The 20,794-nt window shown below is 41.5% G+C and overlaps 1 protein-coding gene and 1 long non-coding RNA gene across 7 annotated transcripts in view; both read right to left on the reverse strand.

The window, feature by feature from the left end:
- FAM114A1 (family with sequence similarity 114 member A1) overlaps window positions 1–20,794 on the reverse strand; it is a 76,626-nt gene that overhangs the window by 10,037 nt on the left and 45,795 nt on the right. For all 6 annotated transcript variants that reach the window (XM_043553400.1, XM_043553372.1, XM_043553381.1 and 3 more), the window contains 6 exons: window positions 17,728–17,851; window positions 11,737–11,828; window positions 9,888–10,049; window positions 8,551–8,690; window positions 5,574–5,646; window positions 1,187–1,240 (listed from right to left, as the gene is read on the reverse strand). In XM_043553400.1, coding sequence (XP_043409335.1) covers window positions 1,187–1,240; window positions 5,574–5,646; window positions 8,551–8,690; window positions 9,888–10,049; window positions 11,737–11,828; window positions 17,728–17,851 — 645 coding nt within the window. The remainder of the gene's footprint in view (window positions 1–1,186; window positions 1,241–5,573; window positions 5,647–8,550; window positions 8,691–9,887; window positions 10,050–11,736; window positions 11,829–17,727; window positions 17,852–20,794) is intronic.
- LOC122467147 lies at window positions 14,217–16,136 on the reverse strand. The gene is made up of 2 exons (XR_006292843.1): window positions 15,716–16,136; window positions 14,217–15,472 (listed from the first exon to the last, which is right to left on the reverse strand). It is a non-coding gene; the product is annotated as an uncharacterized LOC122467147 (long non-coding RNA).

The following is a 20,794-nucleotide window of genomic DNA, read 5'->3' on the forward strand; positions in this document are numbered from 1 at the left end:
GCTATGTAATGTTTCAGGTCACTAAAACATAAGAAAACTCCCACCGGGAAAATAAATAAACACTTGACTTCATATTCCTCATGACTGACATAGTAAATTAATCTGCTGATGCCTTCTGGGTGGCCAGGGGAGACATTTTCTTGTTCCATATTCTGCATCTGACTGCCTGGCTTTCCTCTTAGCTGTGTCCTCCAGAACCTGCCCCTATAGCTCATTGTCCCTTCTGGTTGACTTCATCCCACTGCGTGGCTGTGTCCTAAATGGTAACACTTGATGTCACCACTTTGTTACTTTTGTACCTTGGTAGTTTTCCCTAACAGTAAGGCACAATTTCTACAAACATTATAAATATATAGGTAGCCTTCCCTGACTTGAATTTGGTAATTTCCAAACGCTGCAATTGACAGCTACTTCAGACAACAAAAAACTGTATATGCATTTGCCCGTGTTCAAACTGGTTAATACCCGTGGCTTCAGCTGGGTGCCCTGGGGCTATAGATGTGCCAGGTCCCTATAGCTGGGCCCCTGATGGAAGGTTTTCCTCCACCAGCCACAGGTAGGACACCATGACTATGACTCAGGAATGTGGCCTCCGGGGCCTCTTCTCTCTTCCGTCACTGGCTTCTGGTAAAACCATAGCAGTATGGGGACAGCTTCATATCAGTGTTACAAAGTCCTGGTGAGCCGACAGGCCAGGGAGTGAGTGATCTCTGAGGACAGTGCCTCTGGTCACTGAACAGACAGAGGCTAAACAGTCAACTTGTCAATATTGTTAGTCTGAAGCTTAGACCTGGCTAAACCAAAGGTGATCGTGAATGGAGACAAGGGCTCATTTTTACAAAAATCACCATTGAGCAAGAATCCCTCATTGCAGCCAATAATCACAGTGTTAAATCTGGTGTCAAACTTGGCAGCAGAAATGTGCTTCTGCTGGAGGAAACAGCAACAGAAATAACGTGCAAGCTTAGCGTTTCTCTTTATAATCAGGAATTCTTGAAAATTAGGTATTGTTGCTTCACCCAAGGGTTTACAGCTGGTTGAGCTACACAAATGTGCTCAAAAGCGACTGTTGATGATAAGATTTAGAACTGGAATAACACTTGCTGCCTGGGAAAAAGACAAACAAAACAAGTAGCTCTAACATTTGCTTTGATTCAGAAGCACTTTCTCTCTGGGGGCCACTTACCTCTAGCAATACACTATTGATCATGGGGTTAAGAACCTCAGCCTTCTTGTTGCTCTGTGGAATCAAAAGGATGAAATTGACAGATTAGGTGCTCATAGTATAAAGCTTGCCACATAAAATGTCATATGATGGCTTTGTGGAGGGATCTCTTAAAGAGGAAGAGGAGAAGTGGAATGTTTATTATAGACCAGACTTCACATTAGGTGCTGCTTCTATCTAATCTCATTTAATTTCGACAGAAATCCTGGTAGGTAGGTAGGTAGGTACCATGATAACCTAAAGTAAGGATGAGAAAATAGGAATCAGGGAAGTTGAGTAACTTGTTTAAGGTCACATAGCTAGAAATTTAAGCTCAGACATTTTTTAACTATTGAAAGTTTGTAGCACGTCTGGGATTATGGGGAGGTGAGTGAGGCTGAGTTGCCCACTCAGTTGGATCTTGTCTCTACTTGAAATGTTGATATTTGGTTCATCATGATCTTTTTGCATTCATTTCGATTAAAAATTTTTTTATATTTATTTTTGAGAGAGATAGAGAGACAGCATGAGCATGGGAGGGTCAGAGAGAGAGAGAGAAACACAGAATCCAAAGCAGGCTCCAGGCTGAGCAGTCAGCACAGAGCCCGATGCAGGGCTCAAACTCACAAACTGCAAGATCATGACCCGAGCCGAGGTCGGATGCTTAACCGACTGAGCCACCCGGGCGCCCCGCTTTTTAAAATTTTACATGAAAATATGTATCTAGATGACTGAAGTTGTTTCCTTGTCTTTTTGGGGAGGCATGGGGGCAAGGTAAGCTCTTACATTTGTGGGTGAGTTAAGCACCTTACTAGTCTACCCTAGAGCCGACCCTGGTCTAGACTTATTTTCTTTCTTTTAAGTGCAAACATGGGTCTTTGGTTACAGAGTGTGTCTTCCAGATTAGTAGAAAATTAACACATTCTTAAGTACAACTTACAGACAGATCTGGAGATTCCATTTTGCAAAACATGAATATATGTAAAGCACACAAAATACAGAGCCTGATATTAAGTAGGTGTTCAAAAAATGAGAGCTAGTATTAGTTAGTATCATTATTTCCACTATTGGTCTATCAATCAACAGTCTTCTCTATCTAACTGTTCACTTTACTCTTAGACAATAAATAACTAAAGGGACTGGAAAGACAGAGGGCAATCTTAATAGGCTGGTTTTCTTTACTGTATCCAGATGACTTTATGGTAAACAAAAATATATAAATGAGATAGATCTTTCCAGAGCAGCCCACTCTCATTGACACTACTTTACTGAGGGCAAAGTAATGTCTTACTGGGGAGACCATAATGGAGTCTTGGGGAAAAACTCTTTAAAACCCCAGTCATTTTAGTAACTAACCAGAAAATCCATTATGGTATTTGCTTTCATGTTTATTTGATTATCAATAAACTCTAAAATATAATCAAAACGAGGGCAATAAAATGACATTGGCTTTCAGAATCAATGAGATGTGCAAGCAATTTAAATGGAGTCTGGAGAGCAATACGCACTCATTAACTTCAAGTTATGAATAACGGCTGTTTTAGAAAACAGAAACTTGATATAAATGATTCATCTTAGCACAAGATCAGGGGTAGTGTTGGGATGGGACGGCATTTCAGTAAACTCAGCTTTAGCTTTTTCCTTCTCCAAAGTGGTAACGTGTGTCTTCTTGATTTTGCGCATGCAAACATTTGTACACATGTGCATATATGTAAGTGTGTACATATGTATATGTTCAAGTACATGCCCAGTAGCTAGAGCCTTGCTGCTCAAAATGTACACTGTGAATCAGGAACACTGTTCTCATCTGAGAGTTTATTAGATATGCAGAAACTCAGTCCTCATCCCTGGTCTACTGACTCAGAATCTGCATTTTAAAAAGTTCTCTAGGTGATCTGCCTTCCCATTAAGATTTGAGAAGCACTGTACTGGAAGATGGCATGTCAAGAGAAATGGGAAGCAATGCTGTGAATATTACCCATTAATGTAAACAAGTGAATGTTTAATGTGAATCATATACAATATACAACACACACACACACACACACACACACACACACACGCACAGACACATATATCCTCATCAGTAGGCAGCCATAGAGAAACAGTTGGCCATCTGTCTCACCCCTTTGGGCCTCAGTTTCCCACCTAGTGAACTGGGGAAAGAGTGAGAAGCTTTGGGAAGCTGAGTCGCCGAGGCCATGTCATCCTGATTAGGACCTCACACCTCCCTGTGAATCTGGCAGTTACACTAAAGTCCCTGGGTGTCTGTCACTCAGACAACACCGAGCACACACATGCGTTTCATCAAGCCTATCATATCAATGAACTTCTGTCTCCCTCTTCACTCTGTCTACATACAGAAGCTCTTATTGCGGAAGCCCCCAAATTATACAAGTATAAGGGTTGATGTTTTACAAAATAGGAGAAACAAACCAGATTCCTCGACAACAGAATGGATAGGTGGTATGTAGTTCATCCCTGATTAACCGAGTCGCTTACAGAAGTGTGGGAAACACACATTTCCTGACAGTCAGGTCTGCAAACATTTCCACTTCTTTTGAGAACTGACCTTGGCCTCGGTGGGTAGCAGGGTGGGGGGAAAGTGCACCCCAGCAGCCAGGTAGGTCTGCATGATATGATCCTGTCCCCAGTCACTACGGGTGATACCAAGCGGACATGTGACCCACACTGATGAGCCTTTCAGTAGTCTCACCCAGGAACTCAGAATCTGAATGGAGAGACATGGGGTCTGGGAAATGCTACAATTGAGTCACATTAATGGCAATGTTTTGGAGAGAGAGGGAATACATATTCTGGTGCTGGATCCCCATAGCTGCTCACATTCCTCTACTGCCTTTAATAAAGTCCCCTTTCTGTCTAGATTACGTACAGCTTGTTTCTGTCACTTCCTGTTATAGATTGAATTATGTACTCCCAGAAAGATATATTGAAATCCCAACCTCCAAGACATCAGAATGTGACCTTACTTGGAGATAGGGTCATTGCAGATGTAATAAGTTAAGATGAGGTCCCACTGGTCATACCCTAATCGTATATGAATGGTGTCCTTATGAGGAGAGAGAAATCTGGACACAGAAATACACAAAGAGAGGATGATGTGAAGGCAGAGAAAGAGATTATAGTTACACTGCCATGAGCCAAAGAATGCCGGGGGCTATAGCGGCTGGAAAAGGCAAGGAAGGATTCTCCTCTAGAGGCTTCTTGAGAGGGCATGTCCCTGCTGACACCTTGGTTTTAGACTTCCGGTCTCCAAAACTGTGAGACAATAAATTTCTCTTGTTTAAGCCCCCCCCACCTTTGCATGGTACCCATTATGGCAACCCTGGGAAACTAACACATTTGCAACCAAAAAAACACCCTAACAAAAAAAGGAAATAAAATTTGCTGTTTCTCATGGCAAGAATCATCTGCCCTTGAATCCAGGGCCTTAAAAGAAAAAGTAGAAAGATTAAAGTGCAGGAGGGGATGCCTGGGTGGCTCAGAGGTTAAGCATCCAACGTCAGCTCAGGTCATGATCTCACAGTTCATGAGTTCCTGAGGTGGAGCTCTGTCTGCATCAGGCTCTGTGCTGACAGCCCAGCGCCTGGAGCCTGCTTCCGATTCTGTCTCCCTCTGTCTCTGCCCCTCCCCTGCTCAGTTCTGTTTCTCTCCCTCTCAAAAATAAATAAACATTAAAAAACGTTTTTTTTTTTAAGGAGAAAAATTTTTTTAAAAAAGAAAAAGGTTAAAAAGGAATATTTTCCACTTGTCTTCCCAATCCCACTAAGGTAGGGTTATATAATGTGACTGGCTTCTGAAGAAAATAACCAGAAGCCACACTTCCAAACGCCAAACCTTTCAAACTTGTTACCTTGAGAATAGAAACACTTATGCCAACAGGTAGAATTTTTTTCTTTTGGTTAAAGTTGAAGAGTAATAATAAGGAAACCTCTCACAGTGGGTGGCATAAACAACAGGTTCTGAGGGCAATAGTGAATGTGAGTATTCAAAATTATTTTCGTAGGATAGATAGATAGATAGATAGAATTATATATCACAAGTATTAAGCAATGAAAGGAACCTTTATTTGACTTCTTTTTAAACAAATAGAGGAAATGAGGCCCAGAGATGTTTCAAGACCCACTTAATACCTTGTAAGTCAGAGATGGCAGCATCAGGATAGAACCCAGTTAGATGAGAGCCCTAAGTTACCTGTTCTAACAGGTGCTCCTGGCCTGGTTTTAGTAAACATCATGGCGCTGCTTCTGTTTTACGGAGCCAACAAAGAAGGCACTGCACTTCTCACAGCTCCTCATAGGCTCATCTCCCAAAACAGGTGAAAAAAAAATCACTATGATAAACTTACCCCAACAGTGGTTAAAGAATTCGTAAACTTCTTTGATAAGGAGGCCACTTCTTTACACATTGCAGTAGTTAATCTGAAAGAAAATAGGAGGTTTGGGGGGGATTTTCCATCAGATAAAATAATTTAAAAATCAAGAAAATTACTGATACTGATACCATATTCATTGAAAAGAACGCACACAAGTTTGAAGATGCTCTGCAGAAATGTTTCCCTCAGTAATCTTTCATGGTTCACAATCATAGTTTAATCTAATCCTGGTTTTTCTCTGCATGCATAATTAATGAATAATCACCCTATCTCTTTCTTCCTCCCTCCCTTCTTCTGTCTCTCCTTTTCCTTCTTCCTCCCTCCCTTCTTCCCAGTAGGCTTCACAACTCAGTGCAGAGCCCAGCTCAAAGCTTTAACTCACAGCCCTGAGCTCATGACCTGAGCTGAAATCAAGAGTTGGATACTTAACCAACCGAGCCACCCAGGCACCCTCACCCTACCTCATTTTAGAATCAAAAGCATATGCAGGAAAATTTGAGGCTTGAGCTCCATAGGTTTAGGGGTATAAGCTTCTTGCCAAGTGGCTTTTCTCTAGCTTTTTGGTCATTTTGAAATAATAATGAGCATTAAGTGTTTTTATATGCATAATCATATTTAATCCTCATAGTGATCGTAAAGATTACATTAATATCCCCATTTTATAGCTGGTGAAACTGGTGCTTAAGAAGGTTAAGTAACTTTTTTTTTGAAGTAGGCTCCACACCCAACTTGGGTCTTGAACTCATGACCTGGAGATCAACAGTTGCATGCTCTACTGATGGAGCCAGCCAAGTGCCCCAAGGAGATTAAGTAACTTGCTTAGGACATGCAGTAATAAGTGATAGAGCTGGAATTCAAATTCAGATGTCTCTTAATTTCTTGATTAAGTTTTTATTACGTACCTCATAGTAAAGATCCTATAAAATCTGTTTTTGTTTATTTATTAAAAAATTTTAATGTTTTTATTTATTTTTGAGAAAGAGAGAGAGAGAGAGAGAGAGAGAGAGAGAGAGAATGCATAAGCAGGGAGGGGCAGAGAGAGAGGGAGACACAGAATCCGAAGCAGGCTCCAGGCTCTGAGCTGTCAGCACAGAGCCCGACGTGGGGCTCAAACTCACAAGCTGTGAGATCATGACTTGAGCCGTAGTCAGACGCTTAACTGACTGAGCCACCCAGGCGTCCCTATAAAATCTGTTTTTAAAGACTTCTATCAAAACCCCAAGTTTATTCTAGCCATTTGACTACTAGGACTTTACCTCAGGAAAATAATGCTAGACGGGCACAAATATTTAACAAAGCAACATTTGTCATAACATCACAGATGATGACAAAAACCAAAAACAATCCAATTAACCTAACAATGTGAATATTATCTATTTCCTTCTATAACTAGTATATACGACTCTTATGAATAGTGGTTAGAATGCTATTAGAAAAATAGTAACTCCAAGTTAAGACTCTTACATGTTAAGATCTAGTGAAGTCAGGAGCAGTGAGCTTTGTTTTGATAAACAGGGGTTCTGTCTAAGCTATGTATTTAGGTTTGTCGGGCTATATCTATCTGTCTACCATTCCATCCATCCATGCAAAACTTATCTGCAGAAAGGGTCAGGAGAAAGGTCCGGGGATAGAGCCATTTTGTCTATGGCCTTGGGCAGGTGGGTGGAAAGGCACTTATTATACAGACACAGGGGAGGCCTTACGACCTTTCGCTTGGTGCAGCTTGGTAAGGTTGGTATAATCTGGACTGGAAATCAGAGATGCTAAGAATAAGGTCCTGCTATACATACTTAGGGACTTGTGAACACTCTCCCTTTACAAACAAACACCACAAATATAAAATACCACTTCGACGTCTTCCTCAATATTTTAAACGTTTCCTATTTTTCCCTTTCCTCTTCCTTCTATAGACTGAGGTAACTACATATTCTTCCTAAGCCTATTACGTGCAGGATTGTGTGGTTCTTAGATCACCTTTCATTTTCACATGCTTAGATAGGAAAATCTAGACTAGATGACACCTCCTTACAAGTGAGGAAAAATGCTACCAGTAGTACAAAGATGCTAATGTTGACTTTTTGGAAAGTTCTCTGACTAAACATTTGCTCCCCACCTACAATGCCAAATACAGTAATAAGCAAAGACTAGTTAGCTAGCAAAGTGAATGAGTGTATTGAGATGTGTGTGTTGTGTACCTGTGTATTTTTAGGAGGCTCTTATTTCGGCTCCTGTGTCTGTGTAGTAATGAGAAGGTGTTGGATCTGTGCTAATTTTCCACACTACGGCATACAGACATGCGGGTAAAAGCTGATGGCTTGTTTTTCAGCTCCATACCAACTATTTTCATGTGCATACGGTTACATTTTATTCCACTAGATAAACTAATAATAATAGCTACTATTTGTTGGAAGACTGTAACATATGATAGCACATATGCACACACATGCAATCCACAGGAAACTGGCTTGCATCAACAACCATCACTGCCAGAATTCAGAATATGCAGAGCTGGTATAAGTCGCTAGGAACCATGGGGGTGCGTTTGAATATCTTTGGGAAGCTAGCTGAGAAGCTGCATCAAGGTGTCCTTTCTCTATTCTTATGGTATGTTAAAAATGCAATTATCCTCAAAGGTCTGTACTTTTAAGACTTTGATCTATTAAAATAAACACTTATCCTTGAATGATTAGTGTTTCTTTCCTTAAATCTCTTCATAAATAATCCCTAGAATGTCTACTTAATTGTTCTTATTCTTGTTAACATGATTCAGCAAAGAATCTTGTGATTCTTAAGAGAGTCTATTTTTAAAGATGATCACGGAACAATAGAATTAGTTGCCTTATAATTTAAATCTTTCGTAGCCTAGGGTGTGTGTATGCCTCTATGGGTGTGTATCTGAATGGCACATACATGTAAAATTGGAAAAATAAGAATTAAAAGTAACATTTACTTTATCAGAACTCTTGCTTGGTCCTGAGCTGGTTTTTCCTCTTCCTGCCCATGAAGAACTAACTCTGCTACTTTATGCAGCTGCTCAATGCAACGTGCTGTTACTTCTGCCAGACTTTCGATGGACAGCATGTATACTTCCTGAAACAGATAAATGCAAGTAAGAAAATTATTCATGGAGCAGAAGCTTTGTTGAAAATCCTATAATGTGGGGGGCCTGGCTGGCTCAGTTGGTAGAGCATGCAATTCTTGACCTCTGAGTCATGAGTTCAAGCCCCACAATGGGGGGTAGAGTTTAATTAAAACAACAACAACAACCCTATAATGAAAAAAAAAATTATATATATAATATATATATAAAAAATATATAAATTTTTTCCCATATATATATATGTGTGTGTGTGTATATATATACACACACACACACACACACACATATATATATATGTATATATATATAATTCTTGGGGAAAAATGGCCTGACAAGTTTATATATATATATAAACTTGTGTGTGTGTATATATATATATATATACACACATATATATATATACACATACATATATAAACTTGTAAAAAATATATATATATATTTCTTGGGGAAAAAAATGGCCTGACAAGTTTACCCAAAGGTGAATGGGTGTATCGGAGACTTTTCTAAGTAGAAAGGCTGCCATAACATGGAGGTGTTGCTGGGTCCCCGGTGTCACGGCAACACTCACATCTGTGTCCCTAGTTCTCAGAGCAGTTCTGGGCACACAACACGCAGCTGCTCAGAAATGCTTGTGGAAGAATGGCTGAATAAGTCAACCTCACTGGACATTTTTCTTTATAGTGATCGAATTTAAAATCTACTTTCTCTAAAATGAAAATTCAATGTAAAAGTGAAGTTATTGCAAACTCATTTTTGAACACAGGTTATAAATTATGCTCACATAAATTTATTAAACTATAGAATAGACACCATGGCCATGAAGTTTTTTTCTGGAAAAAGCTTCAATTACCTCATTAGTTTATGGGGCATAAAGACCTTTTATAGTTACAAATTTGCATATAAGATGGAGTTTTATCCTAATGATAAATCAACTATGTTCTTAAAGATCTTCTTTCCTTTAAATTATCATTGTAAAGCTCTGGAGAAAAACTACAATATCTATGCTAAGTCACGAATTGTCTTGGCATCGAGAAATTTTAGTGTTTATCCCATTAATACTCATATTTCTATAATGTGAAAGAGGGTACAAATGAAAATGAAGTGCTTTCTCCTCACTTGAAATTCGGCTACTAGTGAAATAAAGGTAATATTACTGCTCTTTAGGTAATCTCAAATAAATTTACCTCAACTGTCTTAGTTCTTCTCTCTTCCTTTTTGTCTTCTTCAGGATTTTCTGGTTTCTCTTCCTTTTCTTCCTTTTTGGTGTTCTCCTCTGCCTCTTCTGCCATATCTACTGATACGGTAGCTTGATCTTTTCCCACCCAGTCATGAGCCTTCTTCATGGCCTGCAAAGGCCCCCCAACCAAAGCAATTCGTTTATTATGCAAATTGGGAGACGAAGAAATTCCAATCCCCAGACTACAGTAGAGTTGCCCTAAACCTTCAAGGGTGATTCTCTGTACATTCAAAAAGTGATGAGGCAATTCCTGAGTCCCCTTAAAAGCACCTTGTTGGTGCTTTCTGGTGAATATAAAGTAAGAAAAGGGGGCAGAATAGAAAGTATGGCGAGAACACTGCAGGACCTTTTTAAAACACACTGTGAAAGGATACACGGGTAAGAATAAAAAGGACAGTCACCTTGAAAGACCGATAGTATATTTTTCACTTTTCATGACCAACTATAAAAGAATAACAGTACTTTTTTATATATAGGTTAGAGACTTAGCCAGGGTCATTGCTAAAGCAAATTTCCTCATTTGATAGGGCTCATGAAACCCTTAATGTTTCATGAACCTAGTAATGTATCATGCAGTGAAGGTGAAGGATGGATCTGTTCTCTCTTCCCTCGTCATGGAGACATTAGACCTCAAGGGGGGAGGAGAGGAGCTGTGGGAAAGACCTGGAGCTGCTCCATGACTAGTTTAATCTCACATGAGTGCAGTCTGAGAAACCTGTAAGCCTAAAAAATTATGGCTAAATTGAACAAGCAGAACAACCCCCCTTCCCCATCTGTCATTCCCTGAATTTAGAAAGGGCAGACTCACCGAGTTTTTACATTACGGTTTAAAGCTGTTTGCTTAAGTGAAAGTTGTATCTGAGCTTATGTTAAACTTACTTCTCATCTTAAAGCTTAGCTGACTATGTCCACAAGCCAGTGGGACCTTGGAGACACACACACACACACACACACACACACACACACACACAGCAGTGGCAGGTGCTGCACAGAGATAAATGAGGCAATTTCCCACTGTGTTCAAGTCACTGACCTGCCAGAATCGGTGACCTCTATCTGAGATAAAGAAATTACTCATGTCTCCCCCTCACTGCCTCATCCTGCCCTTTCCTCACCCACCTTGATTAAGTGAGGGCCTACATCAACCACTGCTTGCTAAAGAGAAGGGAAAAAAAGAGAATGGGAAAAATAACACAGTTTTAAGTACTTAATATGCAGTGTCTTCATTAATAAACTCCACGGCAAGTCCTTACACTAAGTTGCAAAACATGCTGTGGTACAATTAGAAGAACCCAGACTGAAAAAGCTGGATGGTTCTTAGACTCCACGTGGCACCAGCATTCTGTGCGGGAGGGGGCGTGTGGCTGACCCGGCTGAGGGGATTCTGTCTGCATGATTCTGGCACATCACCCCAGCGTGGGAGGGGAGGCGGAGTTTGAAAAACCGCTTGGTGATTCTGTACCCCTTTTCCCTCCCCTATGCTGAAGATACCCACTGCTCTGATATACAATTCTATTTTGAGGAGAAGTGACTTGTTCAAGGTCACAGGGTCATTACTGGTGAAGTCGCAACTAAAAGGCAGGTCTCCTGACACAGTCTAGCATGTTCTCTCCCATCACATTTCATTATGTTGCCTCCTGGAATCTTAATTAGTGACCTCATACTCTCCTTCCCCAATCACCATGTGCCATTTGGGGTTTGGGGTTTTTCCATTTCAGGTGGATCTCTTGAATTTTACAACCGGTAACTTTAAAAACAACAACAACAATAAAAACTGAGACTTAGACAGTGCTGACCTTATTGAGTTTGTCAGGCGTGGCTGCAACATGTAATTCAAAGAGAAGCTCTGTAAGCATGCTAGCAAATTCTTCTCCCTTTTCTTCTAAGGCTGGAAATAGAAAATGACAGAAGTAAGAAACGTGATTTATTTTTCCTCCTTCAGAATGTGGCAGCTCCCCGAACCTTACAGCCCGCAGTCAAAGTGAAAGTGAGGGCTGCAGCAGCCTGCTCCCCGGCTGCCAGAGGGCAGCTTATGGGCTGCTCGCTCCCAAGCACCACGATGCTCGGGCAGCGCCACGTGAGGGCTGCCCCAGCCTCGTTGCTCAAAGCTGTAGCTGGGGTGCCCCCAGGCTGACCTGAAGGCAGCGTGAGGGCAGGAAGGGACCTATCTGTCTTGTTGACAGCTATAGGTGATCGGTAGCTATTTGTTGAAAGAATGACTGAATGAACAAACGAATGGTGGAAGAGCCCTGGGACAACACTGTATTTATGACCTTGAGTATTGTTATACTTAGCACTGCAACTCTAATAATACCCAGGGCACCCTTTTCTGTCCACAGAGTCATAGTGCTGAGCAAGCAGAACTAGTCTCGTGGGTCATACGCTACCTGATGTAACTATACTGTATCTCTTGGGAAATTTCCCAAGGTTTCCGAGGACACCTGTTGGTCCTATACTACTTCTTAACGGTATATCTTCCCTCCAGAATGGGAGCTACCTAAGGACAGACATGGTATATGTTTTTGCTCATTCCTGAATCCAGAGCATCCAACACAGTGGCCGGGAACATAATAGGTACTAAACTGAGTATTTATTAAATAAACAGTTTGGTGGTAAACTATACCATATAGAATAATATATAGATCACATATATCATGTTATGTATAATATACCATCAAATAAAAATAAATTAATGTCATTGAGGGTCAATAAAAAAGATTAAAAAAATTTTTTTAATGTTTATTTATTTTTGAGACAGAGACAGATTGCGAGCAGGGGTGGGGCAGAGAGAGAGGGAAACACAGAATCTGAAGCAGGCTCCAGGCTCTGAGCTACCAGCACAGAGCCCGACACGGGGCTCGAACTTATGAACCGCAAGGTCATGACCTGAGCCAGTCAGATGCTTAACCCAGTGAGCCACCCAGGTGCACCAATAAAAACGATTTTTTACAAGTTATAATCTTACTTCTTTTTCTCATTTATATGTATGAATTGAAACCATATTTAAATTTTCTAAGTGCTAAAGAATTGCTTCTACAATGGGTTTACCACCAGTTTGGGGGAGAATAAAAGCATCATTAATCTGGCCTGATTACATGATCTCAAAACCCTCTGAGTAGAAAATCCTCTGGTTTGTGTCAGTGAGGAAAGGCATTACCTTCAGGGAGAACTAAACCATGTGAGAAAAACTGTATCTAATACTTGTGTGCATATGCCCTTTGCTGTTTTATAGACAAAATGGCTAATTAGCGGCTCGTGAAGACAGCCAGAGTAACTTGTATGTCTTTGTTTAAAACATTTGGCTTGATCAGTTTATCATCACCCGTGTTCATATATTCTCAGGGGAGAGACAGATTCATGAACAAAATAGAGAGGTAAAACATATGTGTCAGGTGGAAAGTTTTATGAACTATAAACCAAGGAAGAGGAATGGGGGTGGCTGGTGGTTGGGAAGTGAGAGGGCACCTGAGAAGGTGCCATTTGAGTAATGACAGAGGAGGAGATGGTGAGCAACACCAGATGGGGCACGGGAAGAGATCTCCAGGCAGAGACACCACCAACACAAAGTCCAAGAAGGAGTGTGGCTGGCTTTCGCAGGGACAGCAAGGAGGCCAGGGTGGCTGCAGCAGGGACAGGGAGGTGTGTACCTTGGCGGTAGAGAGAGAGAGAGAGAGAGAGAGAGAGAGAGAGAGAGAGATGGCTGTCTTTGTTCAGGATGAAGCTGACACAAGCATCGTTCTAACCCGAAGAGGTAAGCGCACTGATTGAGAAGGCTTTTACAGCACCAAATCTTGCCCTGAGAGGGGTATTAAGAAGGCTTCCTGGAGGAGGTGATTACCTGAACCTAGTCTTCAACCTAATGCCTTCTCATTAGCTACTTGCAAGAAAGGAGAGATGAAGGGCTAGGGAGACAGAGACAAAGCTGAGATTCTCTCTCTCTGCTGGGCAGGGGTCTTGGTCTCACCCTCCCTACGTAGGCAAAGTAAGAGGGGCAGGCACACATCTGTGCAGCATCAGCAAGGGCTCATTGCCAAACTGCCTGGTTCTTCTCACTTCTTGTTCTGTGTGAGGCAATGATGCAGGGAAGTTAGAGCCCTGGACTTAGTTGTGGAAGGCATGGGTTCTACCCCAGCTCCTGCATTTAGAGAATATATGGCCTGGGGCTAGTCATGGGTCTTCTTGGCTTCCATACCCTCCTCTAAATTTAGATAAAAAAACCCATCCATCTCTGCTGTAGCACTGTTGTAAAGATCAAATAATGTAACAAATGTGAAAGTATTTGTAAACACTAAAATTTTATCAGCTATGTTGTTATGTGCTACAAAGATAGAAACATAGGGAGATTGGGGTGTTTGGGTGGCTTAGTCGGTTGAATATCCAACCTCGATTTTGGCTCGGGTCATGATTCCATGGCTCATGGGATCAAGCCCTGCATTGGGCTCTGTGCAGACAGCACAGTGCCTGCTTGGGATTCTCTTTCTCCCTCTCTCTCTGCCCCTCCCCTGCTCTCTCTCTCTCAAAATAAATAAATAAACATTAAAAAAAATAGGGAGATTAAAAATATTTGGGAGTCATCAATGCTAAATTAGGATGCAAATACTTTGTGTAGCTCCACTTTTTTTTTTTTTTAGAAGCAGGCTCCACACCTAGCATGGAGCCCAGTGCGGGGCTTAAACTCACGACACTGAGATTAAGACCTGAGCTGAGATCAAGAGTCAAATGCTTAACCCACTGAGCCACCCAGGTACCCCTCTCCAGCTTTTAAATGTGCATTTGTTCTATACAACAGAAAAAGATACCAATAACTTTTAGCAGATATCTTAGGGGAAAAAAAGCCACAGAGAAAAATGGAAGTAGGGAAAAACAGAAGTAGATAAAAACAGATGATCAATACTGTTGCAACAAAGAATATCTATTACTACAACTCTTGGTTCGTACATGTGGTCAAGATCTTCACTGAAGCGATAAAAATAGAAAATGGCCTTTTAGAACCTCTTCACGACAGTGGTAAACCAAATTAGAGACCTATAGTAGTGTGATAAAATTACACACTGCTGGGAAAGACAATCATGCAAATCATTAGCTAATATTATCAAAGGCAGAGGAGCCTGATGTTGAGTTTAGCTGAAAACGACAATTTGTTATATTTTCCAAGACTTGCAAATAAATTATTTACATGTTAAGGGGTCTTTAGGAATGTAAATGCTTACAAGAAAAAAAAAATGGATGCAAATGCTCTGGTTTCTCTCAGAGTGTTCCTGGCTCGTCCGCTCACCCCCACTGATGAGATAACTCTTTACAGCTTTTAGATAATCTGTCCACCTCTATGGAGTTGTCATGCTCCATCATAACTGGATTGATTTAATGGCAACCCCGCTACTCTTTTCTCCCAGTTTTTCTTTACATGTTTTACATTTATCTATTAAATTAATTAAAATTAATAGTGTTTTGATAATCTGGAGATGCCCTTTGGGAAAATGGATGTATTATGGGCGGTAATAGGGTTCTGTCACTTAAGGAGAGAAAGTCTACCTTTTTTTTTTTTTTTTAATTTTTTTTTTTCAACGTTTATTTATTTTTGGGACAGAGAGAGACAGAGCATGAACGGGGGAGGGGCAGAGAGAGAGGGAGACATAGAATTGGAAACAGGCTCCAGGCTCCGAGCCACCAGCCCAGAGCCCGACGCAGGGCTCGAACTCACAGACCGCAAGATCGTGACCTGGCTGAAGTCGGACGCTTAACCGACTGCGCCACCCAGGCGCCCCAAAAGTCTACCATTTCTTAAGCATGCTATCCAGGACTTCAATTTTTGTTTTTTGTTTTTGTCATATGATAAAAGCCCAATTTACTAAAGCTCTGTATTGACTGAAACACATCATATATGGTAGCATTAACAGTATTAACAGTATTGAACCAAGGTTCCTCTCTAAGAAATTACCCTAGTTGGGGATGCAGGGCTGCTTTAAGTTGCACTGGCAACAGTACTGACATTAGGGGAAATCTGGGATCTTCTTTTTGTCGTTCTCAATGACTCCCCCATTAGGATCAAGGTCTACCTTAGGCATCATGAAACCAAAGAGAAATAATCTGGATCTTTCTGGTGATTGTTACTCTGGAAAACAGGCATCCCTATTGGTTCATCTTGGGCCCATAATACCATGTGTGTGAACTTTGACAGCTAGTGTCTTAGTTTCTCATTATTTAAAAAAAAATTTTTTTTTCAACGTTTATTTATTTTTGGGACAGAGAGAGACAGAGCATGAACGGGGGAGGGGCAGAGAGAGAGGGAGACACAAAATCGGAAACAGGCTCCAGGCTCTGAGCCATCAGCCCAGAGCCTGACGCGGGGCTTGAACTCCCGGACCGCGAGATCATGACCTGGCTGAAGTCGGACGCTTAACCGACTGCACCACCCAGGCGCCCCTTAGTTTCTCGTTATTAAAACAAAGACAAGGCTGTCATTCTTTGTGACTTTTGTAGAAACACACAAATCTCAAAAACATTCTTCTCCAACAGTCTCTTTGATATTGACTTTTCTATTGTTCTGTATAACTGAGTCTTCTATTTTGATGCAATGAGCATAAACCTCATTAAACTGAAGGCACATAAGGTCTCTATGAAGGACTAAAGTGGGAGATGGTATTTAAATAAGTTTGCAAATGCCTAGAATAATCTTGCCCTGAGCAACTGAGGCTGAAGCGCTTGGTTCTCATGCTTGAGCCTTGATTAAAGGTAGGTAACACACCTGGGCACAGAACACTTCCGGCTCTTTGATGGGTATGAAGGCACATGATCGCTATGCTGTGTGGGTAATAACAAATACAATCATAAATAAAAGCTACAATTGATTGTACCTTTACTATTGTCCCAGCATTGTTTTAGCACTTTAAATAACAATACCAGCTAATGTTTTTGAGCAGTTCTGTGTGCCAGGCTCTGTAATAAATATTTTTACATATATTCTCTAACTTGAGCCTCACAACAGCCCTTGGGAATCTGTATAATTGTCTCCATTTAGCAGGTGAAGATAACGAGTTTCAGAAAGGTTACCTAACTTGTTCAAGGCCATGCAGCCAGTAAATGGCAGAAATGTTTCAAATGGGACCTTGGGAGAGTCCCAGGAGAAGTCAGCCTGTGTGGCCATGGTTGTCTGTTAGCATAACCTGAACAACTGTGGTTGCAGTGCTAGGTGATGACCTCAGTAAGAAATTACTCTCAGGCGGTGCCTGGGTGGCTCAGCTGGTTAAGTGTCCGACTCTTGATTTCAGCTCAAGTAATGATAGGGTTGTGAGATTGAGCCCCACGTTGGGCTCTATGCTCATCTCTCTCTCTCTCTCTCTCTGCCCCTCCAAAATAAATAAATTCTTAAAAAAAAAAAAAAGAAAGAAAGAAAAGAAAAATACAAGAAGAAATCCATGAAAAGCCCTGCCCACTGCATGCAGATACGAAATTAGATATCAGAGCATAAACTCCAGTCATCAGGGCCCTGCTCAGGGCACTGCGTTCTTGGTCCATGTGACCATTCGCGTTTACTGTGCGCCGTGATGTGTCAGGAACTGTGCTGCCCACCAGAGAAATGAAGATGAGTCAGTCAGGAGTTCCCACCCTACAGATCAATGTGACCAGCTCCTGTAACAAGAGCAGATGTACAGAGTGTTCTGGAAGCGAGGAGGAGGGGCACTTGCATTAAATCATTCCCTGTTCAAAGGGCTGCGTTTATTAACAGCCGTTTCTGAAGGATCATACCAACACTTTGTTTTGCTGTTTAACCGGTTATTTTCCTTTACCTTGTTCTTCTTGATTCTCTTCATTCTCCAATTCTTTGGCTGCAAAGATGTCTTTAATGGAAATTAGGTCGTTTTTTAAGAGTTCCAGCTTCTCTCCATCAAGCGATGTTAAAAATGACTGAACCTGAAAACAGAAATAGGTCAGCGTAACTGTCATCTTTTCTTCTCGTTAGTCACATTTACACAGGGCCGTCCCCAGTTCTCCCAGGACTCAGGCGATTGGTGGTGTGTGTGTGGGGGGCGGCGGGGGGTAATGCCAGGTTGAACGCTGGATTTACTGCCTATGAACCTTGCAACTTTGGGTGAGTTACATAAGCTCCCTGGGCCTCAGCTTTTACAACTTTAAAGGGAGAGCCACACTTCATTGTGATCCTTTGTGACGTAAATGAAATAGTGACCGTGAAGTATGAGACACAGGCGCAAAAGGCAGAAGCTAAGTAAATTGTGGTGGCAGCTCTTGTAGCCAAGTGGTTAAAAACACACATGTTGTCAACTCTGAATTCAAAGATGAGCCCCGTGGGGCGCCTGGGTGGCTCAGTCAGTTAATCGACTGACTCCTGATCTCGGCTCAGGTCATGATCTCAAGGTCATGGGATTGAGTCCCACATTGGGCTCTGTGCTCTGCGCTGAGCATGGAGGCTGCTTAAGATTCTCTTTCTCCCTCTGTCCCTTCCCTGCTTGCTCTCACTCTTAAAACAACAAAAACAAAAACAAATATGAATCCCTCACTTATGAATTGTGTGACCTGGGATAATTTATTTAACCTTTCCATGTCTTTCCTTCCTTATCTGTAAAATGGGTTCTGATAGCATCTCCCTTGTAAGGTTGTTTTGAGGGTTAAAACTTACAGTGACAGTCAAGAAATTACATATATGTCATGTATGTTAACATAAAAGAATATTAACATATGTATATATAATACATATACATATAAACAAACACATAAAGAAATGTTTTACATATACAGATATACATACATTATTACTTGCTAGATGTGGGTTATACACCAGGGCTACAAAAACACATGAGACACATTTTTCTTCTCAGAGTTCTTGCAGTCTAGAGGAGGAAAGCCCAGGCTAACCGCTAACGGCCATGACAGATGTGAATGGAGGGGCAGTGGGGCACCAGGGAGGCGACTTCAGTCCCACTTGGGGAGACAAGAGGGTGGGCAGGGAGACTTCACAGAGGATGATGCTTGAGCTGACAACTTCCCTGCTCACTGTCTTCAGAGCCCCTCTTTTGAAACTAACCGCGGTAAACACTTAAAAATTATTTGCACACATGGCCGGCCATCCTCTGTGAATCTGAAGACTGATTTGAACTTTCAAAATGGCCATAGTGCATGGAAAAACCATACAAAAAATGACATAAGACTGTAAAGTAGTAAAGTTTTCATTCTGCAGGTCAAACACTTGCTCTGGAGCCAGAACCAGCAGAGGAGCCGCAATGTCCCCTGGAATATGTTTTCGTAGTCATTATGGTTGTAGATTCACACATCAGGGTAAGCGAGAGGGTTAGAGAGGGCATCAGGGATGCCAGGAAAACATTTTCCTAGAAGTTGTCATGTATATCAGGAGGACAGAATGCAATGGCAAGGAGCTCCGGAAGGAAGCGTGGCAGGAAGGCATCCACACAAACCCATCAGTCATGGAGTTCAGCAGGTGGAGGCAAACGCACCCTGCATGATGGCTGCCCCCACGTCCTTTGGCTCTGACCTTTTAAGAGCTTCTTTTCAGCTCAGATATTCATGATTAGGTCTCAGGGTCCTAGATAGGCCCACATCAGATTCCTACAATTCAGATATATTTTTAAACAGCAGTTTTCAAAGAGTAAAATAAAAAAGGTAAGTATTGAATAAATGTGCTTGAGCACAACACTTAGTGAAAATGTGGGGCATTATGGTTTCCTCATGTCTTCTGGAGGGGAGCCATCCTCTGGGAGGGAATGCACTGGGGTTGTATGCCTTGGGCATCCTTTGGAAAGGATTCTTTTTAGCAAAGGAATCTATTGTCAGCATCTTTCTACTACAGTATCTCTTTTGCTTCCTCCTAGTTCATTCCATTATGCCAAGGTGATGAGCATTGAATCTTTATTTCAATCCAATAATAAATAATCATGCACTCCTCAATAAATATTCATAGAATGCTGACTATATGCTTGGCATTCTGCTAAGTGTTGATGGGAACACAAGGGTAGACAGTCTGCCTTGTAAATCTTTTCCCTGAGAGGGAGTATAGAGTGCCATTTTGAAGATTCTTGCTTACTGTTCTTGTGAGCTATTGTGTATAATAGCAATTAAAATGATTAGTTTTTTTCATAAGGTTTATAGTATACCACATTGTCATGCCTGTTGCCATCCTAGAGTCAATCTAGTAGAGCAGTAATGATAATAATTCCTTATATTTCCATATAATGTGTCTATGTTTTAGCCAATAGCAAGGTCAGCAGAGGTGATGTGTATCATTTTCAGGTCAAGGCTCTTAAAAAATGGGAGTGTACCTTCTACACCTTTCTGTCCTTGTGCTGGTGGGATAAAGACAACAAAGAGGGCCTAGAAGATGGTGAAATCCAATGCTCTAGACTCAGACACAGGGGAGTCCACAGGGCCAAAGGGATGTGCCCACCCAGAGCCCACACTCCTTCTTCCAAACCACTCTCTAGGTACTAAAGTTGCTAAGGCTTCCCTCCCTCAGCCTGTATGGATCTCTACTCAGGATGTGCTCCTTATGGCAGGACGATCCACTGGAGGGTGCGCCCCTAGGTCTAAGAGGTGGCTGTTAGCAGTGGCGTGGATGGAACTTGAACTAGGGTATCCTCACATGTACATATAAAGCCCTTGAAGTGAGAGATAGCTGGAAATAAAGACAGGAGAGCAGGCAGGAGGGTAGTATGGAAATGTGAGGAGTGTGAGAAGTCTGAATGGGAACCAGGCCTTCAAAGTCATTATAAAAGTGTATTTGTTAGGGTAGGATGACAGAATATGTATATATTTTTAACAGTTTGTTTCAAAACTCCTTTAACTTCCAAGAGTTTGGTGTGTAGAGGAGGTCTAGTTAAATTTGAA

The sequence above is a fragment of the Prionailurus bengalensis genome, chromosome B1 (assembly GCF_016509475.1).
Source record: "Prionailurus bengalensis isolate Pbe53 chromosome B1, Fcat_Pben_1.1_paternal_pri, whole genome shotgun sequence".
NCBI lineage: Eukaryota > Metazoa > Chordata > Mammalia > Carnivora > Felidae > Prionailurus > Prionailurus bengalensis.